Source organism: Odontesthes bonariensis, chromosome 20, assembly GCF_027942865.1.
Source record: "Odontesthes bonariensis isolate fOdoBon6 chromosome 20, fOdoBon6.hap1, whole genome shotgun sequence".
NCBI classification, from domain to species: Eukaryota; Metazoa; Chordata; class Actinopteri; order Atheriniformes; family Atherinopsidae; genus Odontesthes; species Odontesthes bonariensis.
The window spans coordinates 12,838,618-12,851,163 of NC_134525.1; the positions used below are offsets into that span (position 1 = coordinate 12,838,618).

At 43.9% G+C, this 12,546-nt stretch overlaps 1 protein-coding gene across 2 annotated transcripts in view; it reads right to left on the reverse strand.

Moving 5' to 3' along the window:
* Positions 1-1,505: 1,505 nt before the first annotated feature.
* mmp16a (matrix metallopeptidase 16a (membrane-inserted)) overlaps positions 1,506-12,546 on the reverse strand; it is a 77,536-nt gene continuing 66,495 nt past the window's right edge. For both annotated transcript variants that reach the window (XM_075452094.1, XM_075452093.1), the window contains 3 exons: positions 11,549-11,699; positions 11,179-11,294; positions 1,506-8,277 (listed from right to left, as the gene is read on the reverse strand). In XM_075452094.1, the coding sequence (XP_075308209.1) occupies positions 7,943-8,277; positions 11,179-11,294; positions 11,549-11,699 (602 nt within the window). In that variant the 3' untranslated portion in view covers positions 1,506-7,942. The remainder of the gene's footprint in view (positions 8,278-11,178; positions 11,295-11,548; positions 11,700-12,546) is intronic.

A 12,546-nucleotide genomic window follows, 5' to 3' on the forward strand; every position in this document is an offset into this window, starting at 1 on the left:
ACCGAGCAGCTCACTCTTGTCGCTCTGTATAGCTGACTTCAGCAGTCCCAGTGTTGGATATCTTGATGTTACTGGATGTAACTGCAGTGGTGTTTGTTGTGGCCCTCAGGGATTTAATTGGCTTATTTTAGCTGGTGTACCGGTATTTAAAAACTTGTTTACCATTGACAGTTAACAGATTAAGCATTACAGAGTATTGTATGATTTGGTCGCTTACATTTGCTTCCATTTATTGGTATGTGCTCCACTTCTGCTGATGTTTTCTCTTTGTGACTTCCCCTTCGTCATACTGTCAAACACACCTGCACCGTAGGATAATGCTTGCTTGTTGTTGGGGCCATCTTGTGCCCTCAGTTCCATTAAACCAGATGCTTTCTAGGAAGGATGGCAAACGGACGCCACAGGGAGCAAGTGAAAGAACAGCAAAGAACACTTTTCTGCGCTTCATTTAGGTCTGTTCTTTGTTTAAATCTATTTTCCTTTGTGTCTCAATCCATCAGCCCCATACCACTGAAGTTAATGATGTGAACACGGTATGCATAACAGCGGTGCCGGAGACAGCTGGAGAATCAAAAACTAGAAGGCCTTTAGTCAAAACATAGTGGGAAGGCTAAACAAAATGTCAGCAATTAGTGGGGGGAAATATTTTAATATTATTACAAAAGGACTGAAACGCTTTCAACAAAAGCATAATGTGTCTCATTTGAGTGTCTGGAATGTACAATATGCCATGAGTATGTTTTCATATGCATGTAGGTGTTATTCTAAGCGAAGTTCTCTGAGAAGGTGCAACACAGACAGAAAAACCCCATTTGGAACCAGCAATGGAAATGATAGAAATTGGAAACAGATTACGAAGTCGTCTGGTTCAAGCTGCCTGGTTTAAAAAAAAAAAAAAAAGAGCAGACCCTGAAATGGTTATTTCTTTGTAAATGTAGCATGGTGCATTGCAGCGGAGAGGTGTTATTGATTTGTTCATTCAATATCACTCTATATGGTGCTGTGCTGGAAATTCTCCTGTCCTCACAGAGGTGGTTTACAGCAGCAGAGATATGAAGATGCTCTATTCTGTGCTATGAGGAGAAAGGCTCTCTGCCTCTGAATTGACCTGAAGGAGTTTTGAAGATGACTTTCATCTGTCACAGTCCATACAGTAACTATTCTATTTCATCACAAAAAAAAAGGAAGCTCACCACAGTGCCCCGCACCTCTTTGAAGGAGTGGTAGAGAATCTCTGAATGGAGGGTCTGTGGGAGGACTAGCATGAAAGGCTGATATATGATCAAAATGTGAATATAAAATACTGGGGGAAAAAAAGGTTTTCATTTCTCACGTAAGGCTGGTTTCTATTCAAACACATGTAGAGGGAAGTTAAAAAAAATTTCTCCTGCCAACCTGTTGAGTTAAAACTCGGCAAGCTTGACTATATTCCAGCAGGGCGTGGCAGCATGGATCATGAGCATGCATGAACACTGGCGGGAACAAAACAAGGATGCATGCTAACATGTTTTCAAATGTATTTATTGATTGACAGAACGATGTTTCCATAGACAGACATCAACGAAAGAACAATATAGAGAGACATTGAGTGGAAAATAAAAGATATCTTTTTAAAAATGGGGGAGATAAACATAACATGATCAGACAAGGCCCCACCACCCTTCCCTTTCTACTGTTATGTCTGTCAAGCCTTGACAGAAGGTGGCGTGCAGATTACAGTGAAAGCAGGGGCAGAATTATCTACAGAAAACAATGGCGGTAAGATTTCATACATCTCTGCACGGAAACTGTTGATTGCTGGCATGATTTACCTGCTAGCTCATCAAACCAAAATATTCCTCACAACTTCGATGGAACTCTGGTTTGCTTTTCTGTAAGTGTTTCTGTCTCATGATGAAATGTGATGGCATGTGAGGGGGGGGGGGGGCTTAGTGAAGTTTCACACAAAACAAAACGTAAGCAGTACTGTGTCAGATTGAACAGTGCTTGTGTCATATTCTATAAATGATTTTGCAAAGTGCCAAGTTGAGGAGTTTGTACTGGATGTTTGAGAGTTAAACTCATCGAACTCAAATTACTACTCTAAAGCTCAGTGTATTGATTTTGTAAAGAGATACATTGTTGGAGAGCCAAAGATAACTGATATCTGCCTGTACATTGAGCGTTTTACATCGGATTGCTTCTGAAACTTTGATTGAAGACGACTGCGATTGATGTGTAAACAGTCATGAATGCTGAAAATGGCCAAATGGCTTTCTTTCTGTCCAGTTTTCATCTCTCCCTCCTGCCAACATCTGGTGCTGTATCTGCAGGACATGCCTGCTAATGAGTGTAGGGTTGCCCTGTGGACTTATTTATTTATTTTAGCCCACAGTTGGAAAAAGTGATGAAAATATCTAATATCTAGAGCTTGCGTTTGCATTTTCACATTAATGGCGTTTGGTTCGGCTGAAATGAGATCAGGTGAGTTTTCCCAGCTATGATGGTGAATCTGAGCTTGTGTGAAAGCTGTCAGTCGGGACTATCAGTGGACATACTCTCAGCGTCTCATAGCAGAGAATCCTGCTCAGTCTTTGGTGGTTTCTTTCTAACTTGATTTGAGCATTTCCTTTAATCATTCACATTTGTCTGGGTGGTTAATAACACCTTTTTTCTGTGATCTCTTCTTCTTTGCACCGACATTAAACCTAGGTGCACAGCTTCTGTGCTATAGATTCAACATTTGACGGGAGCGCTGTGCCTCCCAGCACATTCGATGGTGAAGTTAAGGGAATGTTAAGTGTACACATTAAATGTCACCAGACTTACTTGATAAGCAAAAAAGGGGAAGTGGCAAGAAAAACTGCTGGAAGTTAATAATACTTCTGGGTCGAGGTGATTTGCAGGCCTCCCTGCTGCAAAACAGCCCAAGTAAGTAACCACTGACCTCCATCTGTGTCTCCATAATAAGTTTGAGCCATTTTCATCTAGCCAAGGCAAACAGGTTGACCTCCTGTGACTTTCAACAAGCTCCATATATATGCTTCAAAGTGCTGCAGTAATAACCACCACTACAATATAGCGTGTGGTCCTTAACCTACTGTATGAAGGGCCATTAAGTAGCGGACTGAACGGACTTGGGTTAAATGAAAATGTATGACTTCTGCTCCTGTTTTAATCATTCAAGTTTCGAGCCAATGACAGCAGGAAGAGGAGGAGGCGCGCTGACAAAAATAGCAGCGCTGTGGAAAAAAAAAAAAAGAGCCCTGGCCAGTGTCGGTCAGTTTAGCACCAATGTTTTGGCCCGACGGGCGCAGAAGAGGCTGCCGGGTCCACAGGGTTTTGTCCAGGCCCATTTGGTAGGTTGACATGCTTGCAAAAACAAACACGAACACATAGAGACGCAGACATCACAGCAGACACGTTCTGCTAAAAAGCATTCCCTCAACCGAGATGTTGAAGGAGATTTATATATTTGAAACCAGACAAAAACTGAGACAAACTAAGGCAAAACAATGAGGTCTCTAACTGCGAAACACCTACTGAGCAATATTCTGTTGCACGAGGACTAAAAGAAAGAGTGCAGAGAGTATTTTTATGTGACTAAATTGCTCATGTTGCTGTCCAACGACAGTAAACAGTAAACGCAACCCAGGGACATGTAAGCCAGAACTCTAAAAGGCACATGGACACCCACTTTAAGTGTCTACTAACAGAGAGGGAAGGGGAACAGTGAGAAAAAAGAGCCTTTGGTAAAAGAAAAAGCACCAATCTAAACACAGCGAGGCCCATAATGCTGTTGTCTGAAAGCAGAGAGGCAATTTTATCACTGAACAGTCCTGTGATGAGAACCAACAAAGTGTTATCCCTAAGAGAGCAATTTCATCTCACACACACGTACACAAACAGACGGGAGTCTGTGACCGCAGTCAGTAAACTGGCTTGACCTCACCAACTTTGTTGTTATTTACTGTATGTCAAATGTGTCCCAGCAAAGCTAGAATAAACCCAGAAAGCGCCAGCACTGCACCTCTGGGATCGTACATCTGAAGCAGGGATTTTTCATCATGCCATCCAAAAATACAGCAGAGAGCCAATGAACTCTCAGAGTCCAGACAAAGACATTTCCCCGAATCAAATGCTTTTCGTTTGTCCGGTGAATTGAATCTCGGGGGTTTAAAGAACACTGTTGTTCAAGTCGATGCCCTTATTTACCGTGTGCACTGTGAGGGAGGATGCAGGGGACACCGATCTAGTCTTTCATAGAAAGACATCATTAATATGCACGGTTGGGTCTACATTCACAGGATTTGCCAATCTGTAGGGATTATTATTTTTTTTTTTTGAGCTGTAAAAAAGAAAATGTGAAGGAGACGTACTGTAATTACATTTCCTGTTTTAAAGCAAATAAATCAGGCTGTACAGTCTCACCAGAGGGTGGCAGTATAGGTTGCCACTGGATGTAGTTCAGTAGACGAAGAAGTTGTTTGGAGAAAAAAAACAACTGTGGTGGACATCCGCATGAGGAAAATGAAGAAAGCTCCTCTTCAGAAATTCTGGGAATATCTGGGGGTGAGTTTGTTTACCGCAAAAACACCTGGTGAATTATGCCACTTTAATCTTTGCTGGCCAAAACTTTATTTGCAAAAACTGCTTCCTTCCGCCTTAATGTGGATCGAATCTTCTTGGAAAAATCACATCAAGTACGGCTGGGTAATAAATCAGTTTTATCGATTCATTTCAATTTATTAGGAGGAATTTTTTCCATGAAAGTGGATTCTCTCTTTCACTTCCACTCGCTGACACTCCCCCAGGGGTCCCTTAGTTGAGGCTCCACCCTCCCTCTTGCATTTATTGCCTACAGAGACACACCATGGTAGAGAGGAGGAAAAAGTTTGTGAGTTAGTTAGCGGTCTAACTAATGTTTATGATCATAAAACCGTCTACAGGAGGAGAAAGCGTCTGGAGAGCTGGGGTGAAACAGTGTTGAGTACCCCACTGAGTTTGTGTTCCGAGGGGCAGGCTGGGACAGAGACTGCACACCTGGTCTCCATGCACCCCCTAACCATTCCCTTACACCCATTTTTAAGTCCACTGAAACCAGAGGAAGCCTCTGGAAGTGCCGTCGTCTAGTGGGCAGTGAGGCAGGGGAGAGAGTCGAAGCCCAGGGGAGAGAGTCGGGAAGCTGTTGCTGTCCCCCTGCTTCCAACCTCCTGGGCTTTGGACACAGACTGAACAACGCCATTAGGTAAGAATTCGAAGATTGATAGTTGCATCCAATTGGTAAATGAATTATTAAATTTATGTTTAAGTGTGACTTTTGTTAATGTTTCAAAGTGAGTTTGAAGATGCTGTGTGTCACAGTCACAGTCAGACTTATGTTCATTTTATTGGGTATATTTTGAAAGTTTCGAAATTAGGTCAGTCGAAATCGGGACGTTTTTCTTCTTTTTTTTTTAACAGCATACTTTCTTGGCTTGCGCACTTTGATCCCAAAAGAAAATTTAGTGAAATCATTAATCCCTTTGGGTTATGATCACATTGCTTTTATGAATTATATTGTTGAGTGTTGTTTTAAAGAAATGACCGAAACAAGATATATGAAAATGGAAAGTTTTAGTGGGGAAAAAAAAAATCAGAGATTTCAATTTTAGGCCAAAATGAATGAATGAAAAGTATCATTATCATTAGGAGAGCCCTAACCCTGATCCACCCTATCAGGGTTCACTTTGCTCAAAGTTCAGGTGCTGATTACAAATCTAACATTAGAAAAGTAGACGGATCTCCTATCATTACTGGTGCTCTTTTCTTTTTTTTCTTAGTATCCTCAGTTATTCTCCCTTTCGTTGCAGCTTCCATCCAAACTCCCGTCAGCTGCAACCAAACAGCTCCGCAACCCAAACGCTATCGAACAACGGGTGATGCTCTTTGTCCAACCTGCACACCAAAATGATTCCTCGACAAAAGTGAAAGGACGAGCAGAGTTTGGAGACAGCTCTTCATCATATATTGATCAGTTTATTCATTCAGTCGGGACATGTTTTTTTCAGTTGTCCCAGAGTCTTACACAAAGAAGCCATTGTGAGACGTCCAATCTGTTTTGACCCAGAGAAAAAAAACAGGAAAGAAAGAAAAAAAAAACAAAAACAGTTTGTGATCATGAAAACAAACACACGTTCAAACACTGCTAGCCACAACAGCGAGGACACTGCACGTTTCCTAGTGGTTCGTCGAGGCCAATTTAGCTTTGAAATCATCCATCGGGTTTTCCCAATAAATTCACAAATGTACCACTTTTTCTTTTCGATTTAACTGTACCTGGGAGGAGGAAGGTTGGGGCACGCTTAAAAGGTACAAAGAATAAATGCAATAACAGTATTTTTAAGAGAAAAACTCCTCCTTATTCATCATCCAAAGCCATGTTGAGCAAAACCGGGCGGGTGTACGGTAAACGCTTGCATGCACGTTGACACAGGCACTGAGCTTGACTCGCCGTTTCTCGCTTCGTTGGTGAGGACACGGAAGCATTCTGGGTGAACGCCGTCTGCAAACTGAGGCAAATATGGGCCAATGACCAGACAATCAGGCGCTCATTAGCCTGCTTTTCTGTCCTTTGGAAGTAACAAAAAGGAACAGTAACAAATATCTTAACACACAAAAAAATAGTGGCTTTACCTCCAGACCCTTCCAACAGTACAATACATTATTCTCATTACAAGCTGATCATCCTACTGTATATTCTGTCCAGAATGACTCAGCAAGCCAGTGCTGAGGATTCCGGGGTAACGTAATAAAATCCAGAAAATACCAATCACAAGAAGCACTTATTTAGCTTCTTATATATATATATATCTATATATATATATAGATATATATATATGTATATCTATCTATATATATATATATATATAAAAACAAACAAAAAAAACAACAAAAAAAGCAGTATACAAAGAGAAAAATAGGAAAAAACTAAAAAACACCAGAAACAAGCAAAATCAAACACAAGTAGTATGATTTCTAATTAAGGCGATTTAAAATATTGCAGAATCATTTTGGCCCCTGTATCGCAAACAGACTGCCACAACAGTCAGAGCTCCCCGACTCACCGCTGCAAGGGTCCAGAGAGGGGGGAGGAGAATGAACCGAAGAAAAAGAAAATCGGACCCTCTTTGGAGAGAAACGGGCGTCATTTGGTTTGGTTTTGTCTCACGGGCGTCTTAAAGGGAACAGTGAGGACCCTTCCTCTATCAAATGAATTCAGTTCTTTTAAAATCACAAATAGAAAAAATTAAAAAAAAGAAAAAAACGGACAAAAAAAAACAACACACAAGAGTTTTGATGATCGGTCGTGTGAGAAGCTCAAGTTTTTGTTTTGTTTTTTTTCGGTAAGAAGGGATGAGGGAGGGGCACTCGGATTAGAAAATAGAAAACTGTTGTTTTACCAACAACCTGATATGACGGATGACGATGCAGTGCCCTGTGGGAGGAGTGCGTGTCCCCCTGAAAGTCCTCCCTCAGCTTAAAAACAGACGGGCAGAAGACAAAACAAAGACGAAGGGGACAAGAAGTCAAGTTTCTGAGATACAAAGTGATGCTGACCCTCTTGGTTTTCTTTTTTTTTCTTTCCGTTTTGTTGGACTGGAACCAAAGGTCCTTTCCGGCAGATATCCCCTCTGCTCCCCTGTTTGTTAAAAAGGCTGGGGGCTAGCTGAGTCAGCATTAAGTTCTGGGATCGCCGTTTGCATGACGGATCACGGTCACACTGGCTGTTTCTGCAGGTCTGAGCGAAGGTATCAGACACCTCAAGTTTGTTTTTTTGTTTTGTTTTTTGTTTTAGCAAAGCTGTCCAAAATCAGCTCTGCTCCTCCCTGTGAAAGCGAGGGCCGTTGTCCCGACTGTCCCGACTGTCCCGCCAGCCTCTCCTCTCGCCCGCGCCCCGCCCTCTCGTCTCCTTTCGGCTGTTTCAGACCCACTCCTGCATGGAGCGTTTGCAGTACAGTATGTGGCGTGGCGTGCCCTTCCTCTTGAACTGCACCACAGTGAGGACCAGCACCAGCAGGCACAGCGTGAGCATGCACGGGACCACGATGGCGATGGCCTTCACCGTGTTGGCCTCGTTGTCCAGCTCCATCACCACGTCCGTGTTGCCGTCGTCGGCCGGCGGACGACCGGGGTCGATGGGCGCCAGCTCGCAGCCCATAAAGTCCTTGAGGATGGAGCGCGGGTAGCCCGGCTCCACTCGTAGGAACTGGTTGTTAAACTTCCAGTACTCCTTCCCCTTGTAGAAGTAGGTGAAACCTGAAGGAAGGAGACAGGAAACAAAACTGAGCTCACAGCGGCTAAATGTTTTCTTAGAAGGGAAGATCAATCAAAAAGGGACTCAGTACACCTCTTTACGCACTCGAAGCTCAAGAGTCGAGCATGTGTCAAACCAATCAAGCCAGCAGATTTGAATACATTCACTAGCCTTAAAGACCCCAAACAGCGTGTGGTTCATCAAATGGAACCACTTTTATCACTTCTCTCACTGTTAACACTTTCAACAAGATAAAATCCGTAAGTGAAAGAATCATTTACACCGGTGTATACAGTCAAAACCAAAGAAAAACCTAACTACAGCTCTGAATCCACATGGTACTGTTACACACACATACACACCCGTACGCCATATATTCATGGTTTGTTTGCGCTCGAACATTCTTAATGAGAAGTAACGTCTTTATCTGTGAAACAATTACCGGAGCAGAAGAAAGTGGATACGCTGTACTCCAGTTGGTGCTAGGGTTTTAGTTACCGTGTAGTTCACTACTGATCTTACATCTGGAGCCTTTTTGTTCATTTTAATGCGCTCTAGATGACCAATGGGCCAAAATACGATCAAGTCATTTGGAATAATCACCTCAGAGGCCTCTGAAATCAACTTATTGACTTTGTTTGGCAGGGGGGGGGGGGGGGGGGGGGGGCGTTTTCACGCCAATTAAAAATCTGAAAACAACGCTGCTTAACCTTCCAGCGGGAAAAAAAAGTATCCAACTCGAATCAAACCCGCCAGCATGGCAAAACCAGTACAGCTCAAACCATTTTGAAGCGCTGCCGCTGATCCATCGTTTCTGTTTCAGCTCCTCCGCTCTGCCGAGATGTCTCCGGCTGTCCCTCAGGACTAATTGTGTCAGTCATAAAAGCGAAAACACACTCTTGCAGGAGCCAGACCCCACAGCTAGAATCCCGCAGCAGAGCAGGAAATGTAATTGAGAAACGAGCTGCCTCTCAAATCGAAAAGTTTCACGAGAATGAACAGGTTTTACGGCATTAATTCAAGGGTTCACTTGAGACTGGAGCGACTAAAACAGAAATGTTCTCCGGAAAATGACAATTGTTTTTCCTGCGATATTGTGAAAATCTTTGAAAAAAAGATTTTTGGGCAGACACTCAATGTTGCTGCACGCTTCGACTCACTGCCTCATCTGTAAACGCTGTGTAAAACGCAGCCCAACGACGTGGCTGAAACCTCCCGGCTCTTCTTTTCCCCACCGGCCTCCTCTGTGCTTATGTTTCCTCTTCTCTGGGAAGAGAATGGTCTACTTCTCCAGAAGAGGAGGGCCGGGGCTCTTCTGAATCGCTCGTGAGGTGAAGGTGTTTCTGGGGAGGGTGTGAAGCAGCAACTTTTAAAAGATTCATCTCGGACGGGGACAAAACGATCAAACGGCATGAAAGAATAGCAGAACTGGTGCTAAGACTTCTTCCATGTTTAATTAATCTGCCCAGATTTCAAAGCTAACCATGCTAGCATGCTGAGGCCGGCTGACAAAAGCTGGTGCTTCGCCAAAACGTGCAAGACAGGGCTTGACCTTGAGTTCTGAGAATGAGGACATAACTTCACTTGTGGCAACAACCACTGGGCTCAGGAGGTGCACCAAACCAAGGTCAAACTGGACCGCACATCATGTGCTGAGACCAGGAGGCAGTTAGCTTCGGCAAAATATTAGCTTAAGAGAAAGATTGGAATCAAGAAGAAAGCTAACTTGGCTAAGTTGACATGTTCTCATGGTTAAAATGTGCAACAGTGAAATGCGAGCCAATCTACACATAACTGCCTTTCTCATTTAGAGTTCGACTGAGTATTAGCTGAGGAATTCTGACCGCTTTTGACACTCTCTCGACAACCAGGCAGCGGCTTCTGCAACTCTTTGTTTTTTTTCTCCCTAAATTGAACAGATTTTAGGTGAAAAAAGGTTCTTCCAGAGACATGAAGAAAGGAAGCAACAGACATAACACCAGCAAGGATGACCATTAGGAGCAGTGGAGAGGGGGGTGGATGAGAAGCGAGACGGGCCGAGCTTTGTGGGTCTGAGCCAGGTCGCCCTCGGGCCCCTAAAATCACGCTGCCTCACACACGTTATTGGCGGCTCCGGCAGCATACACAATTACGCCTGCTTATCTGGGTCAATGCTAAGAGCGTGCCGCTTGACACGCTGTTTCCGCAAACAGCCAGGCTGGCAAAAAAAAAAATGTAGGCCGACACATGTACGAGCAAAAAAAATGCAAACACCAGTCGCCTTCTTGGATGCCAGTCCATCCTTCATGCTCTGACTGCTGCCTGCTCCAACTGGCCTCAGCGGGAGATGAGCCCGGCTACGGATCTGGGAGCAGATCTTCAACACAGATGGGCTGAGCATTCAGCACCACCTGCTCTGCTTTTTCCAACTGTACTGCTGCCAAGACTGTTCCCTACCCCCACCTGGTATTACATCCAATGGGAGAAGCATCATGCTTCTTCACATGAGCTGACTGGCCTATAAGTGAACTCTTTGAGAGATTTATGTCCCGCCTCCCCTCCGCTGACGAGGGGCAGTTGGCTGAAAGTGGAATGAGGGCCCAGCGGTGGTCTTGTCTTTCCTACTTTCCACAGTCCTGCTCCAACTGGGTCTTATGGCACACTGAGCAGGATGGACCCATGATGAAACACGCTGCTTCTCCAGGAATTTGCAAACAAACAAAAGGCATTTTCCAGATAAACTTGTCTTCTGTTTGCAGCATGAAAAACAATGTCGGTGTATAAACTGTCGCAAATTTCAGTCAGTGCTACCCTGGTTCGCCTCCCACACGGCATGCGCCGGTGACCAACTGAAATCAATGCCGCCTGGCACATGAATCGTGCTGTTATTGCCAAATCAGAGCTTTGGGCAGGACAGATCGTACCGTTGGCTTTGTCAACGAAGGCCCCCTGTGGCGATTCAGGCACACCCCTCCACACTGTGATGGGCTTTGGATAGCCAGGGTCCATGGTTCTCCTTTCCTCATTGTAGCGCCAGTACCTAAATAGGAACAAATGATGAGCCACAGGAACACAAGTCATATGCTGTATGTCTATAAAGGCGGGAAAAATTAGGGTTGAAACTGACAACAGGTGGTAGTTTATGTTGATACCTTTAAGGGATTTCTCCAATTTGAGTCAAACTAAATAATGTCTGTCATAACAGAAGTCTTGAGCCACCCCTCGTTTCTTTGGGATCGGTGTTTAGCGTGTAACCTTTACCACGGGAGCAGTTATTCCTCAACTGGTACCTACCTGTCCCCTTTAAAGAAGTAGGTCTTGGCCACGTCTTCCCACCACACAGCGGTCTCGATGCACTGGGCTGGCATGCCGTTGCCAAATTGGGTGATGTCCTTGGGGTATCCGGGCTGCAACACCGTGTCCTTAAACACCCAGAACTGCTTTCCTGTGCGCATCGGGGGAAAAACCGGAGAGAAATATAACTTACAAGGACAAGTAACAGCAGGGATCACCGTCCAGGAACAAAACGCACGCCAAAAAGGCCGATTTAAACTGACATAAACAAGCCTGAGAACAAAACGGGAGGCAGTAACCTGTTGCCTTGCATTATTGTGTTTGATGTTTGTGTCTCCCATTTACATTTAGGGCACAGACATAGTGACAGGTTTTCCTTGTGTAGAGGTGCTCTGGGAACTTTTCAGCAGTGGCAAACTGAGCTGGGCCATGTGGAAAAAACTGGACAAATGAAATCCTTTCTTAAAGATTTCTATCCCCATGAGGCCGAGCAAATACCCAAATACAAGTACTTTTCTGGGGAGGGTTGTGATAATGTGCTGATGTATTGAAAAAAATAAAAAGCGTAATAAGTTCCTTTTTTTTTTTCATCATCTGAAATTCTGTGAGCGTTCCGTAGATTTCTTTCCACCATTTCTTTCCCCTCTTTGCCCTCCTTCCTGTGGAGTAATTGGGTTAAACAGCACATTTTTGACACAGTGTGACCCCAGGAAATGCATTTCTTCGTCACTGGTAGAGTTGTGGGGTGGGCCAGGAAGAAGCATGAGTGTGGGGTGTGTGTGCGTGTGTGTGTGAGTGTGTGTGTGCGTGTCAGTGAAGAAAAAGAAAAGCTGAAGGCGGAATGACGAAGGTAGAGCACATTCCCTTCAACATTTAATAAATCTACAGAATGAAGCTAAAGTCTGGAAACATTCGATATTTCATTTGAAGGAAAATAAAATGTCAGAGTAAAGACATTTAATAATTTCTCCAAACTAGAAAAAGTGTTTACAGAGTTT